Source organism: Hemiscyllium ocellatum, chromosome 39 (genome assembly GCF_020745735.1).
Source record: "Hemiscyllium ocellatum isolate sHemOce1 chromosome 39, sHemOce1.pat.X.cur, whole genome shotgun sequence".
Lineage (NCBI taxonomy): Eukaryota > Metazoa > Chordata > Chondrichthyes > Orectolobiformes > Hemiscylliidae > Hemiscyllium > Hemiscyllium ocellatum.
In genome coordinates this window covers 9,288,655-9,311,299 of record NC_083439.1, presented here as the reverse complement: position 1 = coordinate 9,311,299, position 22,645 = coordinate 9,288,655, and the positions used below count along the sequence as shown (strand labels likewise).

The 22,645-nt window shown below is 43.3% G+C and overlaps 1 protein-coding gene across 8 annotated transcripts in view; it reads left to right on the top strand.

Annotated features, from left to right (window-relative positions):
* The window catches only part of LOC132834379 (A-kinase anchor protein 13-like), a 416,727-nt gene that overhangs the window by 375,538 nt on the left and 18,544 nt on the right, over positions 1-22,645 (top strand). For all 8 annotated transcript variants that reach the window (XM_060853223.1, XM_060853225.1, XM_060853232.1 and 5 more), the window contains 9 exons: positions 2,726-2,851; positions 2,957-3,074; positions 3,906-4,154; positions 5,242-5,318; positions 9,662-9,843; positions 10,995-11,077; positions 13,629-13,817; positions 19,284-19,445; positions 20,872-20,942. In XM_060853223.1, coding sequence (XP_060709206.1) covers positions 2,726-2,851; positions 2,957-3,074; positions 3,906-4,154; positions 5,242-5,318; positions 9,662-9,843; positions 10,995-11,077; positions 13,629-13,817; positions 19,284-19,445; positions 20,872-20,942 — 1,257 coding nt within the window. The remainder of the gene's footprint in view (positions 1-2,725; positions 2,852-2,956; positions 3,075-3,905; positions 4,155-5,241; positions 5,319-9,661; positions 9,844-10,994; positions 11,078-13,628; positions 13,818-19,283; positions 19,446-20,871; positions 20,943-22,645) is intronic.

The window sequence follows — 22,645 nt, the reverse complement described above, 5'->3', positions numbered from 1 at the left end:
TGGGAAATGGGACTGACCGGATCTCTCCTCAGAGAGGACTGGATGGGCAATGTGGCTTTCTATTGAACTAATTTTACTCTGGGCTGTGCAACCCTCAGGCGACCTGATTTACTGTTTGAATTTTGTGAGGCCGCAGCTTTGATCTGGACTGTCCCTAACATTGCTGCTGTTGGCTTAGTGCTGAATGAATCCTCAATGAGAACACCATCAAGTCGACGGTAGCATAGGGTTTACGTGTGACTCACAAGCATGCTTTTCCCATCAAGATGTTTGAGACCCAGGCTAACCATTGAAAAATAAGAATTTAAGAAATAAGAACACGGTAAACCATTCTACCCCTCAAGTCTACTCCACCATTCTCTAACATCACAGCTGAGTTCCTGTCACAACTCTGTTTTCCTGCCCACTCCCCATATCCCTCCAAAATCAAATATTTATTGTTTTCAGTTTTAAATGTACACAATTATAGAGCATACCCAATCCTCTCGGACAGTTCCAAATGTTCCCAAATCTCTGCATAAAGAAATGCCTACTTCTCTCTGTGCTGACTGTTGTAACCCCCATATACATTCAGAAGTTTCATTGCTTCTAAGGTTTGTTTGAGCTTTCAAGATGGCGGCCAACAGATTCATTTTTGTTGTGGTTCTGCTCGCCGAGCTGGAAGTTTTTGCTGCAAACGTTTCGTTCCCTGGCTAGGGAACATCATCAGTGCGGTGGGAGCCTCGTGTGAAGCGCTGCTTTGATGTTTCTTTCGGTATTTACATTGGTTTGTTCTTGCCGCTTCCGGGTGTCAGTTTCAGCTGCAGTGATTTGTATCTGGGGTCCAGGTCGATGTGTCTGTTGATGGATGTTCTTGCCGTTTCCGGGTGTCAGTTTCAGCTGTAGTGGTTTGTATATGGTGTCCAGGTCAATGTGTCTATTGATGGAGTTTGGGGATGAATGCCATGCTTCTAGGAATTCTCTGGCTGTTCTCTGTCTGGCTTGTCCTATGATAGTGGTGTTTTCCCAGTCATTTTTATTTAGAAAGGCAAACAAGTGAAGCAAAATTCACAAGAGGCAATGGCCTAGTGGTATTTTTGCTGGACTGTTCATCCAGAGACCCATGCAATGTTCTGGAGACTTGGGTTCAAATCCTGCCATATCAGATGGTGGAATTTGAATTCAATAAACAAAATCTGGAATTAAGAATCTACTGGTGACCATGAAACCATTGTCAGGAAAATCCCATCTGGCTCACTAGTGTCCCTTCTGGAAGGAAACTGCCAACCTTACCTGACCTGACCTACATATAATTCCAGACCCACAGCAATGCCTTTTAACTGCCCTCTGGGAAAATAAAGCTTGGGCAATAAATGCTGACCTAGCCAGCGATGCCCTCATTCTGTGAATGAATGTTTGAAAGAAATTGAATGGGTCAACAGTGAATAGTGGAATAGGCTGAAGAGGTTAAATGGCCTCCTGCTGTTTTTGAGTTGAATCATTCTCTTAGCTGAAAATGTGTTGCTGGAAAAGCGCAGAAGGTCAGACAGCATCCAAGGAGCAGGAGATTCGACGTTTTGGGCATAAGCCCTTCTTCAGGAATCATTCTCTTAACCAATTATGTGTTTTAATAATGCTTTTTCCTGCTGCACTCCCCCAATTGTTTTGTCTCCTGAAAATGGTGCTTCATGCTTGGGTGCAGCTTATTGTCCCCCACTACTTTTGGCTTGCCTTGGCAATCTTTGAGTGAAGCCAGGTGATGGGGGTAGATTGAAAAGGTTGGGGGCTTCTCCCTGGAGAGAAGAAGCCTAGGAGGAGATCTGGTGGGGGATTTCAGAATCATGATCAGACCAGATGGAGTAGATAGAGAGAAGTCGTTCCACTTGTGAAAGGAGGGAGAATGAGAGGGCGTAGATCAAGAGTGATCTGCAAAAGAGGGTGAAATGAAGAGAACCTTTTTCATTCAGTGAGTACTCAGGTTATGGAATGCCCTGTCTGGAAATGTGGTGGAGCAGGTATAATTGAGCCATTCAGGAGGACACAAAATGATTACTTGAATAGAAATAATGTGCATGGATACAAGGGAAAAGCACAAAATGTTTTCACCAGGAGATGGTGGGAATCTAGAGTGCACTGCTGGGAGGGCAGTGGAAATCATAGAATCCCTGCAGTGTGGAAGCTGGCCATTCAGCCCATCGAGTCCATACTGACCTTCTGAAGAGCATCCCACTCAGATCCACTCTATCCCTGTTACCCCACATTTACCATGGCTAACCCACCTGACCTTTACATCCTTGACACTTTGGGACAATTTACCATTGCCAATCCACCTTACCTGCATATCTTTGGACTGCGGGAGGAACCAGAGCACCCAGCGGAAACCCACACAAACACGGGGAAAATATACAAACTCCACACGCACAGTCGTCCAGGGCTAGAATCGAATTTGCAATCTTCCAAAAGAATTTGGATGAGCACTTGAAATGTCTTGCAAGGGTATGGGCCAAGTGCTGGAAAGTGGTACTAGTATACATGGGTCAGCACAGACTCGATGGGCAGAAGGACTTCTGAGCTTTGAGTCGATGAACATGAGTAAATTACAATGCTTGTAGGAGAGCTGGTACAGGTATGATGGGCTGGATGCTGCCTTCAGCACCATCACAATTCTGTGACACTTTTAAGACTCCACCTGCAATGATTTGTGTTTCACTATCTCTCGTGTGTAATGCATGTTTGTGTTTGGCAGTTCTCTGGACCGAGTGCTGAGCGCATGAAGAAGACGTATGGGAAGTTCTGTGGGCAGCACAACGACGCCGTGAATTTTTGCAAAGAGCTCTTGGCAAGAGAGAAAAAGTTCCAGGCCTTTGTCCGGGTGCGTCATCACAGCCACTCCACTCACTGCCAACTGTAAAGCTGAAGAATTTGAAACCTGGGAGAACTCAATCCATGCCTAAATTGTTCTATTTTGTGTTTGCAGAAAAAAATGAGTAGTTCCATAGTTCGCAGATTAGGAATCCAGGAGTGCATATTACTGGTTACTCAAAGGATTACCAAGTATCCCGTGATTGTCCAGAGGATAATTCAGCATACCAAAGGTAAAGGCATTTCTGTGACATGCCCTTAGTTCCCTCCTTGCAAAGGCTGTGAACTCATTCTAATTGTCTACACTGTCGTTTCCCAGTAGGAGGTCACCACTGGCACAGGAATAGGTGTCGTTTATTAAGCCTGTCGCTCCTCTTCTGCTATTCAGGGCCTCCTGTGACACAGTGGTAATGTCCCCACCTCTTGACTAGAAGGCCTGGGTTCAATTCCCATCTGCTCCAGTGGTGTGCTATAACATCTTTGAACAAGTTGATTAGAAAAATCTTATTTTTTCTATTAGAGGCTCTTGTGGCGTGGCAGTAGTATCTCCGTCTCTGAGTCAGGAGGCTTGGGTTTACATCCTACTTGCTGCAGAATTATGTTCAGATGTCTGAACAGGTTGATGAGAAAATATCTCTTGTTCTGCTACTTGCCATTTTGGATTCAGGAAAGACAGATCAACCCTGTTTCCTGCTTTTTGATCGATAGCCAGTGGCAACCCTCCACTCCCACCAAGTTATTGCCTGTCAATGCTCACCGTGTGAGCACACATGCTATCCATCCAGCCACTGAACCCCAATTCAGCATGTGTCACTTTATTGAAGTCAAACCTGAAAATGTGTAACAGTGAGAGTGTAGAACATGTTCACACAGAGGGGTTAAAGTGAATAGTATTGATCCACTTAATGGTAGATCAGCATTTGGGGGTGGAGGTGAGAGAGTGTAATAATGGAAGAGTTAAATGAGGAAAGATGGGGGAAGGATCAGGTGGAACATGAGTACCAGCATGCACTTGGGAGTGAGTCTGAATCGAGGACATTATCCCTTTTCTCTGATCTTCACAGAAAATGATGACGATCACGCTGATCTCACAAAAGCACTTGCCATGATAAAAGAGGTGATCGCAGCAGTAGATAACAAAGTCAGTGAATTTGAAAAGAAAACCAGACTGCAGGAGATCCACAGCAGAACAGAGACCAAGGCCATCATGAGGATGAAGAGTGGCCAGATGTTTGCAAAGGAAGACTTGATCCGGAGAAAGCTGGTACATGATGGCCCTGTTACGTTAAAGACTTCAGCGGGAAGACTAAAAGGTACAGCCTCTACACTTTATGAAGTGCGCGGCACTCTTCAAAGGGATGTTGGTCGGACCGTGCTAGAGGCCATCCTCTAGCAAGGAGGGCCATAATCGGTAACACTGCATCTAACATTTCTCCTCCAAATGCCAACCTGCAAGTGAGGGAATAAATGAGGAGTGGATTGCATCTTTGTTCTACAAATTGCTAAAATATATCTATATACTATCTATAGACTGCTCCCTGTCTCCATAATTCTTATGTGCTTCTGTCATAGCCATTTCCAGGCCCATCTTTGCCTATGGATACTAAAGTTTTGTGTTTGATGTTTATGTTTGAAATCTAATCCACCCCAGTTTTTTATGCAGCCAAGATCTATGTAGTTCCTGTTTGAAATGTGTCCTTTCCCTACATTTTCTTCCTTCTTTCATGGTATGAAGATGTCAAGATCAGTGTGCACTGCCCATCCCGAACTGCTCTTGAACTGAGTGGTTTGCTTGACCATTTAAGAGAATGGTTTGAAGCCAACCACATTGCTCTCATATGTAGGCTTGACCAAGTCAGGACAGCAGATTTCCTTCATGAAAGACCTTTCGTGAACTATGCCTGTTATCGGTTCTGTACTTTTTTGATGGAAGGAAAGTTGCCAGCCATTCCCATTTTTGTCAGTACCATGTATTAGGAAACAGTGTAGTTTTCATGAATTGAATTGCAGGTGTGTCCTTCCACATTTACCGTTCCAGAAAACAATTGCCAGTCAATGCCTAAAATCCTAGAAGTCAGGTCAGGAAATTGTGTGCCTATAAAGAGATCATCTAAAAGGAAAACAGTCAAAAGGAAACTATACATACGTGATTTTCTCTGTTTGCCAGTCAAAGAGAAATGAAAGGTGCGATGGAGTACTGTCCCTTTCTCTTCACCTCTCAAAACGTTGATGATGAACCTGCACTAAAATATGCAAAAGATGAGCAGTTGTCCAAGGATGATTAACCCTGCAGTACACCATCCTGTTCAGAGTTGATATGACTTTACCTTGTCTCTTGTGGTTATGACTGGTTTGTACTTAAACACCTTTTATCTAAGATGTTTATCTCTTGCTTTGTAGAAGTCCAGGCTGTGTTGCTTTCTGACGTGTTGGTGTTTCTTCAAGAGAAGGATCAGAAGTATACTTTTGCTGCACTGGTGAGTTAGTAATTCTTTGAAGGTTGATCATATCTAGATATTACTTAACACAGCTGCCTGTGTAACGTTCTGCTCTCCACCCTGCTGATATATTGACTAGTATGTGTGTCTCAGTCATGCTGTTAATTCTAATTCATGTCAACCAAGTCAAGACCGTAATCATTTAGGTAGAAGCTGGTCTAATTTATGCAGCTTATTTGGGAATCTCGTGCTTCCATTTGTAGATGAATTCTGCAGGAGCTGGGCTGCTGCTGTGCTGAGGGAGTGTTGTGTTGTTCTTTCATCGTAGCACAAGAATGGGATCTGCCATTCATCTCCACCCCAGGACCTTGATTCAGTGCTTAGCTGAGACACTGTCTGCCTGTTTGGGTGTGTGTCAGAAGCTGCAACAGGAAGTCAATAGGGCTGGTTGTGTCAAGTGATGAGATCAAATAGAACTTCCTGACCCCAGTTAACTCCAAATTAGATCAAATAGTAGGGACATTTGGGGGCGGAGCTAAAACTCCACCGAGGGTATCAAGAAGACAAGGCTGGTGTTTCATGCAATATGCTTCCATTATCGACAGAACATTCTATCCTTTGGAGACCTGCCACTTTGGGTGTATTGCCAGTTGAGTTGTTCTTGCATGTACTCTTGTACAGAGATTGATCATTCACGCTCCCCCCACCCCCTGCACTCTGTGGAAAGGCTGATGCTTTTAAACTCCAGTCACCATTGTCACATGGAAAATGTGGTCACACACCTCTGCAGAGCAGGATCCCACTAATTAGGCATTTAGTTGTAAGAGGAGACTATCCAGTAAACTTTGCAAGGGCTTGTGCATCCGTGATAGTTTTGCCACCCTGAGCAACCTTTGGATTTGATCAGATTTTCCACTTTCTGGAATCGGCATTAATCCAATAATTCAGCTCAGGCTGGAGACTGAGTTCATGCTCAGGATTTGTAATGCAATGATGTAATCACAGGAAATAAGCTAAATGTTTAAACCATTGCAGGTTTTCATCTGGTGTGGGGAAATTCCTCTATTGTGACCATTTCAGTGTTAAGCTAAGAAGGCACAAGTGTCATGAGCTAGTTTACACAAATATGCAAGTGTTTGGATGAGCCAAGATATTTATCACACTCTAATCTCCAAGAGTGCTGGCATTTGTTGTCTGATCTTTTGCTTGAATCAGAATACAGCAGGACAGAGCTGCACTGAAGCAGGGGGAAGATAGAAGCTGAATCCTCAACAATAAGACCATAAGACATAGGAGTGGAAGTAAGGCCATTCGGCCCATCCAGTCCACTCCGCCATTCAATCATGGCTGATGGGCATTTCAACTCCACTTATCCGCATTCTTCCCATAGCCCTTAATTCCTTGTGACATCAAGAATTTATCAATCTCTGCTGAGAAAACATTTAGCGTCCCGGCCTCCACTGCACTCTGCGGCAATGAATTCCACAGGCCCACCACTCTCTGGCTGAAGAAATGTCTCCACATTTCTGTTCTGAATTGACCCCCTCTAATTCTAAGGCTGTGTCCACGGGTCCTAGTCTCCTCGCTAATGGAAACAATTTCCTAGCGTCCACCCTTTCCAAGCCATGTATTATCTTGTAAGTTTCTATTAGATCTCCCCTTAATCTTCTCAACTCCAATGAATACAATCCCAGGATCCTCAGCCGTTCCTCGTGTGTTAGACCTACCATTCCAGGGATCATCTGTGTGAATCTCCGCTAAACACGCTCCAGTGCCAGTATGTCCCTCCTGAGGTCTGGGGACCAAAACTGGACACAGTACTCCAAATGGGGCCTAACCAGAGCTTTATAAAGTCTCAGCACAATGGTGCTTTTATCTTCCAACCCTCTTAAGCTTTTCATTTTGCTTTCTTCTCCAACCCAATCTCATGCATCAAACTTTTGGCTGTCTGCCCGAATTCTCAGTGCCATACTTTGTTTTATAGTCCTTCAGTGGGCTATCCTGGAACTTTTTATTGTGTTAGAGGCTCTATAGAAATGTAAGTTTTTGTGTCCTGGAATCCCTTATCCACAAACAGGGACTGAAACTACTGAACGTGTGGGAGAAGATTTTCACTAGGGTCACTGTTGAGTAGCTATAATTGGACTTCCTGTCTTCGACTCGTTTGACACATAAATTATTCAGTCTTTGAGCCTATTTGTAGATGAGAGTGACGTTGTTGCAATAGAGTGACTGCAGTTGGAAAATGCTGATTGTGCTTTTTTTTTGCTGTGAACTCTGATTCTTAAAACACTTAGCACAATCAATTAAACCTACGATTCATCAACAGAAGTGAGCTTAAGATATTATCCCATTCCCACCCAGAGACATCCCCCTGCTAATAGGCTGTTTAATTCGGAAGGTCAGCTCAGATTAGGGCATTGAGTTTATGTGAGCAATTCCACAAAATTAAGCTGAAAGGAAGATTCAGTGACACTCTCTGCATCAAATGCCCTGCATTGCTATAATCCTTTTGAGAATTGTTGTGGGTGATGACCTCTGTGGTTTCTGCTTGGAAGCTGCACTATTGGCTGCGTCGACAAAGCAAGCCGGTGCGAGCTTATCTGGAGGTTAGTCCCTCGACCACACAGAAGCCCAATTCCTGTTCTCCCCGGTGATGAGGCTAATGGTTTTCTTTCACAACCTGTAGCGGAGCATGCCACGGTAAACCTGATGTGTCTGATGCAACAGCACTCTACCAGGCACAGTGCCAACGTTACACGGCACACTGTACTTCACCCAGTCATTCAAACTGCTTCCCTTGCCCAGCACAAGAATGCAGTGACATTTGAACTCTCTATCCAGAATGTGCTTCAGAGATTTGTCATTCGTCCAAGCACTAGGCTACACCCAGCATCGCTAATCTTACAGTGACATTGTCACAAAGCCTTTTGGTTTTCCAGCCCCTCTCAATCACAATTAGGCTGCTGCTGTTTAACCTGCATCCTTTTGTAATAAATGTTGGTTCTCCACTCGGTACAAACGTACAGTCCTTTTGCCCATTGTGCTGATGTCTCATCAGCCTGCACCTATTGTTCACTTTTTTTATTGGACTTCATCCTCGATGTTTTAGTCACATTTTATTTCTTCTACTTTCTTCTAACCTGACAATAGACATACGGTTCCCAGTTCACAGCACTGGAGCAACACTGTCACTGGTAAAGCACTGGCACTCCACAACCCCCCGCTCCCACACTGTCTCTCTTCCCCACTCCAACCCTGCACTTCCTCTTTCACTTCTTCTCCTCTCCCTCTGACTTTCTTTCCTCTCTCCCTCTCTCTTTCCCTTCTTCCTTCCCCTCCCTTTCAATCTATCTCTTGCTCTCATCTCTCTTCTGTTCCCCCTCTTTTTTTTTCCAATCTGCCTCTGACTCACTCTCACATTCTCCCTTCATGCACTGTCTTGCTCATTTACACACTACTGTTCTCAGTCACTGTCTCATGTGCTCACTCATTCTCATTTGTCCTTGCATGCACTCTTTCTCTCTTGCTCTTGCTTTCTCGCTCTCTTTCAAATGCTCTCTGTCATGTATTCATGCTCTCACGCTATTGATCTTTCACATTTGCTGGCACTCAATCTCTGTCTCTCGCTCACTCTTAATTTTTTTCTCCCATCTCCTCTGTGCTAATGCCTCATTGTCATTCTCAGGCTCATTGGGGTGCATCATTGGGTGATTTTAATGTAAGGCAATTTTTAGGAGCATGCCAATGTCATACTGTTCACCAAATTGTCTTCTGCCCCATAAGCCCTTGTTTGTTCTCTTACTTGGTAGAAATTTACCCTGAATTAGTAAGAAATTTATATCCTTTAAAGGATCCCAATGAGAGAAGATACGACTTACTCCCAGGCTGGGGCCATATGCCAAGTCTGCTTTGTTCAACCAGATCTGTGTATTATTGATTCATTACCTGCCCAATACTTTGCTTATATGACATTATATCTCTTTCTCCATCACCCTTAATAAAACCTAACAGCTGGGAGACATGCCAATGGCAGTGTACTCTGGTCTCAGTGCTGCCCCTATATGTCAACTCTCATTATTTGTGCCACAAAGATCAGGTTTTTGTTGAGACAGGTGTCGTAAAGCTTATTAACAACACTGTTTACGTTACGTGTAAGTCTGTGATATTACAGTCTGCATTTACTGACGTTACCGTACATTACATTCTCACTGAACTGACTGCATGAGATAATGTCTCAAGCAGATACAGGTCTCTTTATACATGTTCTGTATCTGTCTTAAAGGTACATGCCTGTCTGCTGTGGGATCTAAGCACTGTTGAAATCAATAACACCTCTATTTCTCAAAGTGTTAACACCTGTTTTGAAACACCTGTTTTAGGACCAGAAGTCTACTGTGGTGCCACTGCAGAAACTTATTGTGCGTGAAGTAGCACACGAGGAAAGGGGCATGTTCCTCATCAGTGCAGCTGCCAAGTTACCTGAGATGTACGAGGTACATGCCAGCTCCAAAGAGGAGAGGACGAACTGGATGCAAATCATTCAGCAAACTACCAGCACGATGTACGTAGCTTTGTCATTAGAGCCGAGCAGAGAGCAAAATAAACAGCTGCCTTTCACTTTGCCCTTTACTTCAGATCAATATTTCAAATGCTGTTCCTTCAAAGTGAAGCAAAACGTAGTGATCCCTCCTGGATGGTATCTGTAGCTTTAATGTGCATGACCGACACCAACAGAAAACAATGTTATGGCTCAAAATTTCCTATTCATATCTTTATGATCTGCAGTTAGCCCTGATCACCAATTCCTGGCCTGTCTTTGGCCTGAGGGAGAACAATCCTTTAACAATCGTTATGAACCAATCTTCACCAAACTTGAGCATGTTAATAAAGCGAGGGTCAGATACTTGCATTGTGCATTGTCGGCTTCAAAGGATGGATTTTACCAAATATAATTTTGGCCACCTGACTGTCCTTTAGGGATTCAGGAACATGGTGCTCTAAGTTATTTGTTGGTGATGGGTTGTGAGCTCAAACCTGGTTTCCCAGGAGTGTGTAGTCAGTCATAAGCCCCTGTCAACGAGTCATCTGGCATGATAGCCCTCATTACTGAGCAGTGTTTTGCCCCATCATCCCAGATTTCTCAAATCAATTGGTAGGAATTTATCTCTTGCCAGTTAGAAATATGCATGGGAAAAACCAGCATCTGCAAGTTCCCCTCCAAACCACTTGCCATCCTAAATTGGAAATACATGTCGTTCCTGCACTGTCACTGAGTCAAAATCCTGGCATTCCCTTCTTAATGGCATTGTGGGTCTACCTTCAGCACATGGACTGCAGGGGTTAAAGAAAGCAGGTCACTGCCACCTTCTCAAGAAGCAACTAGGGACAGGCAATAAATGCTGGCCCAGACAGTGACACGCGTGTCCCTTCAGAAAATAAAAAATAAATACATAATGGTTTCCAAGCTTTTAAAGATTCTGAAGAGTGAAAGTGGGTCTTATCCCCAGGGGAGCTTGTGAAAGGCTGGAGCCACCCTCCAGTTCTACCCTGTTCAGTCAGACCAGTGTAATGTGGCTGTTCATTCCAGCCAGAAAAACCCATGCCATCATGCATGGCCTCCCCATGCTCGCCTAGGATATTAAATTCCTTTCTCTATCCCCCCGAATGAAGTTGAACACTGCCTTGAACCCTGTGCTCTGATTGATCTGACAGGGGTCAGGATGAAGATGAAGGAATTCCCAGTGAGTCTGAGGAGGACCGGCGGCAGCTAGAGAGCAGAGCCAAAGAACTGAAAGGTACATCTGCTTTATTTATGGAACATGTGCGATCACCAAGAACCACAACTGAATGTTTCCGACCTAGTTACTGAATAAGGCTGGGGCTCAGGGCTTGGGTTTTTATGTGTGAAGTCTCAATGTAAAGCTGAAAATTTTTTTGCACATCATATGAGACACAACGGGGGTGGAGGGAACTGTGAGCTTTTATTAAGATTATTGACGTTTGTTCTGTTAGTAGTTGTTAGATGGTTGTTCAGAATTAGATAGTCAGTGATCATTAAGTAAGTGAAAAACGAAAAGAACTCTGGATGCTGTAAATCAGAAACAAAACAGAAGTTGCTGGAAAAGTTCAGCAGATCTGGCAGCATTTGTGAAGAAAAACCAGAGTTAATATTTCGGGTCCGGTGACCCTTTAACCTATAAACCAAAACTTTTCTAGCTGCCATCAGTTCTGAGCAAGGGTCACCGGACCCAAAATATTAACTCTGGTTTTTCTTCGCAGATGCTGCCAGATCTGCTGAGCTTTTCCAGCAACTTCTGTTTTTGTTCATCATTAAGTAAGTGGTGTTTTCACTTCCTGGAGAGAGGAAGATTCAATTTTTCACAGAATCACAGAATAGCTACACGGTATTCACCCTGCTCTGTTATTACCCAGTGCTACTATCAAGTGGCAATCTCCTGTCTTTTACCCATATCCCTGCACATCATATCTATCCAAATAATCATCAAACACCATCTTGAATGCCTCAGTTGAACCTGCCTCCTCCACATTTCTTGCCATTCCCCACCCCCACCCCGACATTTTCTGTGCAGCTGCTAACTCCCTAAAGTGGGATTTGGGGCAATGATCCAATCTCTCCAGTGATTCATTCCCATGTGAATGTTGACAATCGATTCCAACAGGTCACCCAGAGAGCACAACCTCTGATTAAAGGGTTGCCCATTTAAAGACAGGGATGAGGAAGAATTTCTTCTCCGAGAGTAATTAATCTATGAAATTCTTTACCACCTGGAGCCATTGATGTTAGGTCATAATGCACATTCAAGCTGAGAGAGACAGAGAGATTTTTAATCAGTAAGAGAATTGAGGGTAATGGGAAAGGGCAGGAAAGTAGAGTTGAGGATTATCAATCAGCTATGTTCTCATCAAGTGGTAGATCAGACTTGATGGGCTGAATGGCCTACTTCTGCTCTAATAATTTGGAAGGAGAGCTTCATCAGTCACTTGGAGTCATAGAGTCATCCTTGTATTTATGCAGCAGCTTTTAAAATATTCCGGGAAAGGCATTCCACCTTTCGGAATTGGGCACCAACAGTCAGTGACATCTGTTTATATGGTGTATTCTGTTGCTGAAAGGCTAGATTTATCCATGACAACCTTCTTCTCAGTAAGTGGATGGAGTATGTGGTTCATACTTTGAGCCTCCAACAGGTTTAGTGACCAAGAGGAGGAACTGGACAGATCTTTCCTTGTCCCAAGGGCCTCAGTGACGATGGCACATCCACCATTAATTGGAACTGAACCGTTACAAGAGTTGGCCATAACGCTTGCAAGAGCTTAGTATTTCTGCAAGCTTTCATCCATTTAAAATGAGAACATGTAAATGATTGCTGAGAAAATCTGCTTATTACATTAGCATTTTTAATTAACAGGATCAAGGATTATTTGAAAGAACATCTTGTTTATATTGCTACTTGCTATTATGTACAATGAACCAGATCTTCCCACAAACCATAGGGGAATTCACTTTTAATCAGGAACCATTTACTGACTGAGGACCATAGGCTTCGATTTCAAAAATGTCACTTCCATGTTTGTTTTGTCACCTGACATGCTTTTTGTGGGAACTTTGTTTTGGGTTTTCCCCTTCCCTCCCTCCTGTTGACCTCTGACCCCCCCCCAATTAGATGCCCAAGAGAAGGTGAAGGGGAGGAGAGGAAGGTGAGGGACAACAGGAATCAGCAGCCAAGGAGCCATTCTGACCTTGGACATGGTCAATTTGATCAGTTGAGCTGGATTCCTGTGTCTGATGGAATCGGAGAGGAACTGTCCAGAGTTATTTTCTTCCTGGTTTGGGGCTTTTAACTTGCTCCTTCCAGAAGATGAAGATTATAGGTGGGGAAGAATCTGGGGGAGTAGAGCACAGTTGAAATGGCTGTGTTCCAGTCAGTGAGCATAGACCAGCTGATCATATCCACCACCTTCGTCCATTCTGTTTACTTAGCATTTGTTGTTGCTTCAGTAACAAGACCAATGACATCCTCACTTCGCAATAACAGGGTAGAGATCAGCAGTTTGTTAGTCTTGCTTAATTCCAGGGCATTGACATTAATTCTGGTTCTCCAAATGCCAACCCACTAGAATCCACTCATGCCACACCAAGTTAATATTGAACTAGGGCTTTTTGCCCTGTTGCTTAGTCCTGCACTTGACAGTAGACTTTGTTGCCTCCTATCTTTTCTAGTTTTCTTTCTTCTGCATAGTTGGTTTTGTTTCCTCCTCCCATTTTATCTACACACCCAATGTTTGACAGTTTAAAATTTGTTCATTTCATTCTTCGAACCACAGAGAAACTGCAGGAAAGAGATCAACAAATCCTTTCGCTCTTGGAAGAGAAACTGAGACTGTACAAGGAAATGGCGGAGGCTACTGGGCATGAAGAAGCTTCGCAGAATCTGATAACCAGGTCCTTGTTCAGAGCAAATACAGAAGATGCTCCAAAGGGAGAGTCCTTACTCAAGGATGCAATGAAAGAAGGTCAGTTCAAGCAGAAGAAGCCACTGAGGTCAACATGTAGTCAATCATCTGTTTGTGGCTATAAAAATGTCATTTTGTTCAGTAAATAGCATTAAACAGACCAATATCCATGTGTTGAATTTGTCAGCGAAAGATTTTTAGTGATTTACAAGGGTTTCATTGTAAAACTATAGATTTGCATAAACCCCAGTTTCCGCCTTTCTGTTCTGGGCTCTCTCTCAAGAAGCCAAATCCTCACTGGGGAAGAACTCCGCTCTTTTTTTCTGTGTTTTTTAAAAATAGACTCACCACATTAATGAAATATTCAAAAGAACTACTTTTGTTTCCCTCTTACTTTACCAGTGAGAATGTGATAATAACCAGCATTGGGGTTACTATTAATTATCACATTCAGGCATGCTGTGGTACACTTCTGGGGCATGTTCAATCTGAACCCAGGCCTTCTGGCCAAAGTTTGGGACATTACCTCTGTGCCGCAAAGTCCGTAAGAACTGAGTTCTTTAATGTAGAGTCCAGTGACGTTCCCCACTCCCCACCTACCTCAATCAACCCTGGTTTATTTGCATTTCTAACATAGACAAAACAATGATCAAATTCTAGAAGAGATTACCAGTGGCAGTGTTCAGGCAGAACACCAAGGGAAGATTTTATGAAAAAATTGTGTTGAATTCATTTTTGGAAAGATGATTTTTAATTTAGAATCACAGTAAGGAAGCTGATGAGTGGTTTGCAATGGCAAGCTTGTGGATTGCAATGGTCTTCTGTTTACAATACTACCACATAGTTAATCACTACTGGCCAATCTCTAACCAGAGCTGGCAGTCTCTATGGTAGAAGTGGCAAAGCACCAGATGCAGTTAAAGGGCTCTCAATAAATCATGATCAATCCTGTCCTGAGGTTGGCAGCTTGCAGTCCCATGAGAAAAATCTTATTTCCCTATGACTTCTTGTACATCTAGCTCATGCCAAGCTGCTCTGTTTATTAACTAACTTTGAAGTGGTCTTAAACCACAAACAATTACAAGCTATTACTTTCAATGGTGATGCATGACTCGTCAACACCAATTGGGTGGAACCTCTCATCCAAGTGAGAACATGCGACTTAAAATTTCCTTTAACATTAAGATTTTGTATAAAACATTTTCTATGGACAAGATGTAAGTTTTGCTACTATAAGCAGCATTTAATCGTTCCTTGTCACCCTGTGGGAGTTGATTGTCCACTTTCTTGAACAAGGGCAGACCATCTGCGGTGTTATTAGGTAGGACATTTAAAGATTCTGATCAAGGATCCATTGCTGAGGACAAGTCCATGAGTGGACAACATGAGCAATGTTGAAATGGTGCTTGTGAGACTTTAATGATGCACAGTTGCCCTATATTCCATTGCCTGATAATGCCAGGGAATAGTTTCATTCACATTATAAACTGATGACAAATAACAGATACTGTAGAATGGTGGAGGAAGCTCATGGGGCTTATCAGCCTACTCCTGTTCCTGTTACTTATCATTTCCATTGACCTGTACAATTTCACCAATGGCTCAGATGATAAATACACGACCTTGTTTGGAACTATGCTACGCAGCTTACCCCAGCCCAAGGTTCAGTCTTTGGTCTGTAGGTTAATAGGTGATATTATCTGGGGTAAAGGCTGAGGCAGTCCCAGGTTTGAGAGCAGGGATAGTAGTGCCAGCCTGTATATTTAAACCCCGTCAGCTAATCCTTAGTGAAAAGTCCAAGTGTCCACAGTTCAATAATGCAAAGGACAAATGCAGGATTGTACCAGGAACAATACCTATGGGGTAATAACCTTCAACACGCTGTTAACAGTGGTTCAAGAAGGCTACTCACCACTACTTGAAGGAAACTTCAAAGGCACTATACATTGTCCTTGCCAGCAAAGCCTATATCCCAAGAGTGAATTAAACAAAAGCCTGCCTCTTCATAAGGGGACAGAAGTAGAAAACTGACTTGCCTATACACTCCTCAGATATGCAGCAGCCTGTCCACAGAGATAAAGTGATCAGCATCTCTCCGCCTCTGTCTAGTAGCCTTTCTGATACTGTTATCTGACCAGCAAATGTGGTCACTGTGTACACAAACTGCTGACTATATCCTGGAAATACCAGGCAGGAGATTTGCTTCAGTTGAAATCAATCAAATCACAAAGTCTAATCTGAAGGCCTGGAAATGAGCTCAGCCGATGCAGACAGACAAGAACAGTTCACGTCCAAACATTCATTCGATCTTGATGTCTGTTTTCTCTGGTTCATTGTTAGTTGTTTGCGCTCATCAGAGGAAAAATATGTTTAGCTTTCAGTGAGGGGACTGGGTCTGTCCAGTTCACGCAAGGATTTGGATTGAGAAGATCATCCATCACTCACCCTCTTGGTTCATCCATCCAGAAAACTCATAATTTCCTCTTTTTATTAACCTACAATTGTTTTTTTTTAAATTAATCTCGCGTTTTTATCTTCAGCCCCCACCTTAACACCCAAAAACTCTTTCATGGGATGTAGGTGCCACTGACTGGGCCAGATTTGTTGCCCATTCCAAATTGTGACTTTCCCAACCATTTCAGAGAGTAGGAACATGTCAAGCACTAGGGTGCAGAAAGAGGCCATTCAGCCCATTGAGTCTGCAGTGTCTCTCCAACGAGCATCCACCAAACCCCAGCTCCCCCCTCCACCCTATCCCTGTAACCCTGCATTTACCACGGCTAACCATCTTGCCTACATATCCCTGGACACAATGGACCATTTAACATGACCAATCCACCCTAACCTGCACATCTGTGAATTGTGGAGGGAAACCAGAGCACCCAGAGGAAACCCGCATAGATACGGGGAGAGTGTGCAAACTCCACACAGACAGTCACCCGAGGCTGGAATCGATCCAGGGTCCCTGGCGCTGTGAGGCAACAGTGCTAACCACTGAGCCATCATGCTGCCCATGGCTGTGTTATGAAGCCACACCAAACCTTACAACCTGAAAGGGTGTTACCAGCAATCAATGGTAGTTCCATGGCACCATTACTGAGACCGATCTTTAATGGTTTAATTGAAATTTATATCCCATCAGCTGCTGTGGTGCCATTTTTCCCTGGACAATACCCGAGGTTACTAGCTCAGCTACATTGGGATTATTCTCCTAGTCCACAAAACTGCTGTATCAGAGAGTCCATTCATGAAAAGAACATTCTTGCATTCAATCTACATTTGCCCTCTTTAGGTTGGTCCTCCTTTTCCTTGTCCTGTGTTTTAACCTGATTTCCTACACTTACCTCTTTCACACTTTGTATGCCTTCAGACAATCATGACTTTCGCCTCCTTTCAGGTTCAAGTTCTGTTCCCTCATAACTTAAATCTTTGACACATGAACTCTGATCTCACACAGGTTAGGGGTCAAGTTGAATAACTTCTGTGATGCCCCATCAAATAATTGCAGACCAAGTCCAAATCAGGTTAGATGGAAAACAAGGCTCCCTGAACAAAATTTGCCTTGACCTCAGATGAGTGCTCTACAGCATTTCCAATTGCTGCCCTGTAGCCTATGTCAACAGCATTGCAAATTGAGTGGTAACTAAAGGGGTCTGTTAGGTGCTGTATTGATACAGCTGAACTCTGTCAAGGGGAGAGGCTCCTGCAGATCAAGGAACCTTTCTCCAATCTGTCAGGGTCAAATTTGAACCCAGGTTACAAGATGAAAGGTCAATATCCAGTCCATGACATAAAGATGAGCACTACAATCAGGGGGCGATGTTACCATTTCAAAGGATGCTTTATTTTGGAAGAACAAGGGAAGTCAAGGGAGCTTTGTGTGTTCTTCTGCCATTTATACATGGGATGCTAAAGCCATCCCATCACCCATGTCCATTTCTTCCAGTGAACTCTCCACACAGCACTGTTCAATGAAGCAGTGAATTATGCTCAGACTGTTGTAGCAGACAGTCCAGGGTAACCCTTACCTCACTCTGTGGAAATACTATAGACCTGTAAGGGGGGGTGAGAGGTCTGAAGATAGACTGAGAAAATGGGATTTACACATCAGTGTTTGGAAGGATGGCATGTGATTTGATTGAAACGTGAAAATTTGAAAAGGGCTTGATAAGATGTGTGTGTTTTCTGTTTCTGGGGAATCAGGAACATGAAGGCACTGTCTCAGTGTTGAACATTTCAGAGTAAGATGAGAAGTTTCTTCACTCAGTTGTGAAAATTTGGAATTTCCTGCCCCAGAGAGTTGCGAACGCTTCATCATTGAATGTGATTAAGAATGATGTAGGCAAATATTTTGTAACCAGAGGGATACAGGGAGGGATTGGACAGTGGAGCTCAAGCCAATGAACATCAATGAGTGTGTTAAGTAGTGCAGAATGCCTAGTGGCCCATGTAGTCTATGAGAATTAATTCATGTTCTTTACTCTCTCCAACTATCCCTCAGCAGTTGGCACTAAGGCTTGGAATTTAAGTGTGTGGCTGTTGATGTTTGGCTTACTCCTCACAGCTCATCACTTTAATGCTTCGTTCCAATGGATGAACTGTTGGGAGATGTTTGACAGATTGAAACAGATTACAATATATTTGGTTATCATCAGCTTTTATGCAAAGCTCAGTCACATATTTGTGAGATGGCCCATAAACTTTACCGAATGGCAAGAGTCTGCAATGGTTTTCCAGTGGATCCAATCAAATGGTATCATTTCCCAGGGTTGGGATTAGAGGATGTAACCTTTCTAACTCTGGGAGTTGAAATGAACTCCTGGGACATCGTGAGTCTGACACTGGTGCAGGAGGCATTGTGCTGGTACTCCTCACCTGTGGCGCAGTGGGTAACACTCCAATCTGATGAGTCACAAGGTTCAGGATTCAAATTTTACTCAGAGCCTTGAGCCCAAAATCAAGGGCAACACTTCACTGTAATACTGAAAGGAGTGCTATATTGACAGAGGTGATTTGGATGAGGCATTAAACTTAGGCTCCATCTGCCCACTCAAGTCAGTGCGAAAGATCCCCTGGCAATATTTCGAAGAGTAGCAGTTGAGTTCTCCCAGTGCCCTAATCAATATTTATCCCTCAATCAGCATTGATGATCTAGTCATAATCACAACAGTTTTCAGGCGCTTGCTGTGTGCAACTTGATGGTCAGGTTTCCTGCAATACTGATCATTTTTCAGAAGTCTTTCATTGGCTGCAAAGTGCTTGGAGAGATCTGGCAACTGTGAAAGTTGCTCTTTAAATGCAAGTCTTTTCCTCCCAAAGGTGGGAGGACTTTGAAGATCATAGTTGAGTGTGTAACTTTTGTCCACGAAATGATTGCACGGCATTGAATCAGGCTAATTGTGGGTATTCTCAGTCTGTAACATGCAGTCGATGTACCTGATTGTTGGCACTAGCATGTTCTTTTGTTCTGTTTTTCTTGATTTGCTGTAAATTACTTCAGTTATTGACTGACCTCTCTTTATCCAGTCGAGACCTTGCAGAATGTGCTGTCTCAGAGCTTTGGAGGTGCTATTGGGCAGCAGTCATCAGGCAGTGCAGACCAGGAGGGAATCACTGGACACGTATCCTTACCCAGAAGGGCCGAGACATTTGGAGGCTTCGACAGCCATCAGATGAGTGCCACGAAAAGTAAGTTAGCATTATATCAGCAGCTGTTTTAAAAAGAGAGTTTTGTGTCTACCAACGAAGCAAGATTGAGTTAAACAGAAATCTTGCCCTTGGAACTTTACAATGCTCCAACTGAGCTCATCTCAATCGGATCAACATTGGAATTGCTACAGTGGGTCCATGTTTAAGGATGAGAGAAAGTAGCAGTTGTTAGTCATTTTCAAATGCCATTTCTTAGGATATGTATTTATATAAATAATGAATGAGAACTGGATCAAACTTGATTCCAATCTCCTTAGAATTTCCTTCCAATTTAGGTGCTCACATAACGAATAACCACTATAGCAGGGATGGAGTGAGGAGGAGTGTTTGCTTTTAGATAGCCTGGTGGTGGTTAGAACTGGAGCCTAACCTTTCCACATTTCAATAAGCTTTTATTCACAGAAATACACAGTACGAGGAATCCTCTCCAAACCCAACCACTGCATTTTCAGACTGCTCCTTTTCACAGGGCAGAGGTGAATTTCCCAGTGAGGGTCCATTTAAATTGCAATTAAACACTTCATTCCGATACCAGGTGAAAGGCTCTCGTGGCACAGTGGTGGTGTCCCAGTTCAAGTCCTACCTGTCATGTTCTGAACAGATTGGTTTAAAACCAAATTTACATGACATTTAATAAGAGTAGATGAGGAACCAGTTCCATGGCACAAGTCAACTCTTTCATTTTGGGAAATCATTGACAGCAAAAACGCTCTTATTTGGTGCTAGGTTTCACATTCCCGGTGTGAGATTGAACCTCCCCTGATATTTGATGTTGAGCTGTCCCTTTCCAGTTATTGCATCACGTTTTTTTTCCTGACTTTGTAACTTTTAAAGTACAAGTTCTTGTTCTGTTAATATTTTCATTTTGGAATTCATTAGAACCAAATAAATTTACCAACCAGAGGAAAGATGGATACACATTCCACCTGAATCCTTGACCTCATCCTCAGATTGCATCCATTCGCTCACTCCACCTCCTTACAGTAATTGCTTTTCTGCCTGTGGTGCACTCCTCTACATCACTGGCAGAAACATTCCCCACTTTAGAATTCTCTTCCCAAGTCCATCCGTCCTTAGGACTCTACCAACTCCAAACTTTGTCTCTTTGACTCTGCCTTTCCTTGGTTGCATTAGGGGAAGTTGGATAAACAGATGAGGAAGAAAGCAACAGATGGTGATGCTTTTAGGGTGGAATGGAGCAAGGTACAGCGGGTGTGCAATGGAGTCGACTAATCAACCCAAACATTCCATTTATACACTCTTAAGGTCTTTGCAATGTAATTCCTTTGAGTTTTACTCAACGTCCATATGTCCCACAACCCAGAGAAAGCAGACACCAGTTTTGTTATGTGAATTTCTTTGTGATCAGTTACTGAGCACTAAACTGTAGCATCTTTACTTGCAGGTGGAGAAAAGGATGAAGTAGATGATGTGCAGGACCTTCGCAGGACAGAATCAGACAGTGTTTTAAAAAAGGTAAATGACTCTCAGCAAAACATCATGCAAACAGAGCTCTCTATAACTTCAGCAATAGACTAGAGAGAGCTCCTGGTGTTCAGGCCCATTTTTCGTCCTCAGCTAACGTCAGTCAACAGTAGGGACAGCAATACCAGAGATTTCATTAAATGTGAACTTGTACATCAATGGCCCTTCTCACTCCATCTCTTTGAATTTCTAATTGATTTTTTAAAAATGAAAATCTAAACAAAAACTTCTTTTATTCAGACTGGGTTGTTTCTGGTTATCCACAAAATTAATCTTCAATTCCTGTAGACATCAGGGCAATTCTGAAATGTTGGTCACTCATTGACAAATTTCTCTGGTTATGGGATTGTCATACTTTGTGGTTAGTGCGCCCTCTGGTGGCTAGGTTCTTTAGCTGAATCTTGCCACAAGACGGGTACACCACAGAGTTGGGAGTTGGTTGACTGGGCAGCACATTTATGATGCAGAGCAATACCAGCAGCATGGGTTCAATTCTTGCACTGACTGAGATTACCGTGAAGGATTCTCCTTTCCAACCTCTGAGGTGTGGTGGTCTTCAAGTTAAAGTCATGTCACTCGCTGACTTGCTTTCGCTCTCACGCTCTCTCTCTCTCACGCTCTCTCTCTCTCGCGCTCTCTCTCTCTCGCGCTCTCTCTCTCTCGCGCTCTCTCTCTCTCGCGCTCTCTCTCTCTCGCGCTCTCTCTCTCTCGCGCTTTCGCTCACTCGCTCACTCTCTTTCTCTCTCTATGGGCCTAATCTGGTAAGGCTATGGCACTTTAACACCACAAAGGAAAGGAATGTCTACACTCCTTGAAATCACTACAGTGCCAAATAACCCCTCGCATGTACCAGCTGTCTGAGTATTTTAACTTCGTCTCACTTTCCAGGATTTCCCCAATATTTTGATTAACTAATTATCCACTGGTATCCTGAATGCCTTAGGTGGAGTTGTTTCCATTTCAGTTCCAGGCAGTGCAGTCCAGAGCTTACCTACTGACAGAGTGAAAACATGCTTCTTTTGAAAAGCACATTTAAACGGTTCTTGATTCTTTCACAAGCAGGAACAGTTTCTCCATATCTAATCTGTCCAGACCGCTTGTAATCTTGAAGCCTTCTATCAAATTTCCTCTCAGCCTTCTCCTTTCCCACAAAAATAATCCTAACTTCTCCAGTCTATCTTTATATCTGAAATTTCTCATCCTTGGAGCCATTCTCCTAAACCCATCCTCTGCTCCACTAAGAGGAGATGATGGCCTAGTAGAATTAATGCTAGAGTATTAATCCAGAGACCCAGATAACTATCTGAGGACCCCGGTTCAAATCCCACTGCAGCAAATGGTGGAATTTGAATTCAATCAAAATCTCCAATAAAGAGTATAATGATGACCATGAATCCACTGTAAATTGTTGGAAAAGCCATCTAGTTCACTATTGTACTTTAGGGAAGGAAGCTGCCATTCTTACCTGGTCTGGCCTACACGTGACTCCAGACCCATGGCAATGTGGTTGACTCTAACTGCCCTGTGGGCAGTTAGGGTTGGGTAATAAATGTTGGTCCAGCCAGCAACACCCTCATCCTGTGGACGAATAAAGATTCTCTCCACTGCATTCACATCCTTCTGATAGTGTGACAAACTCAGTCCTTTCTACGTGTATTTATGTATTGTCAGTTGTACCTAGGTACAGTGCAAAG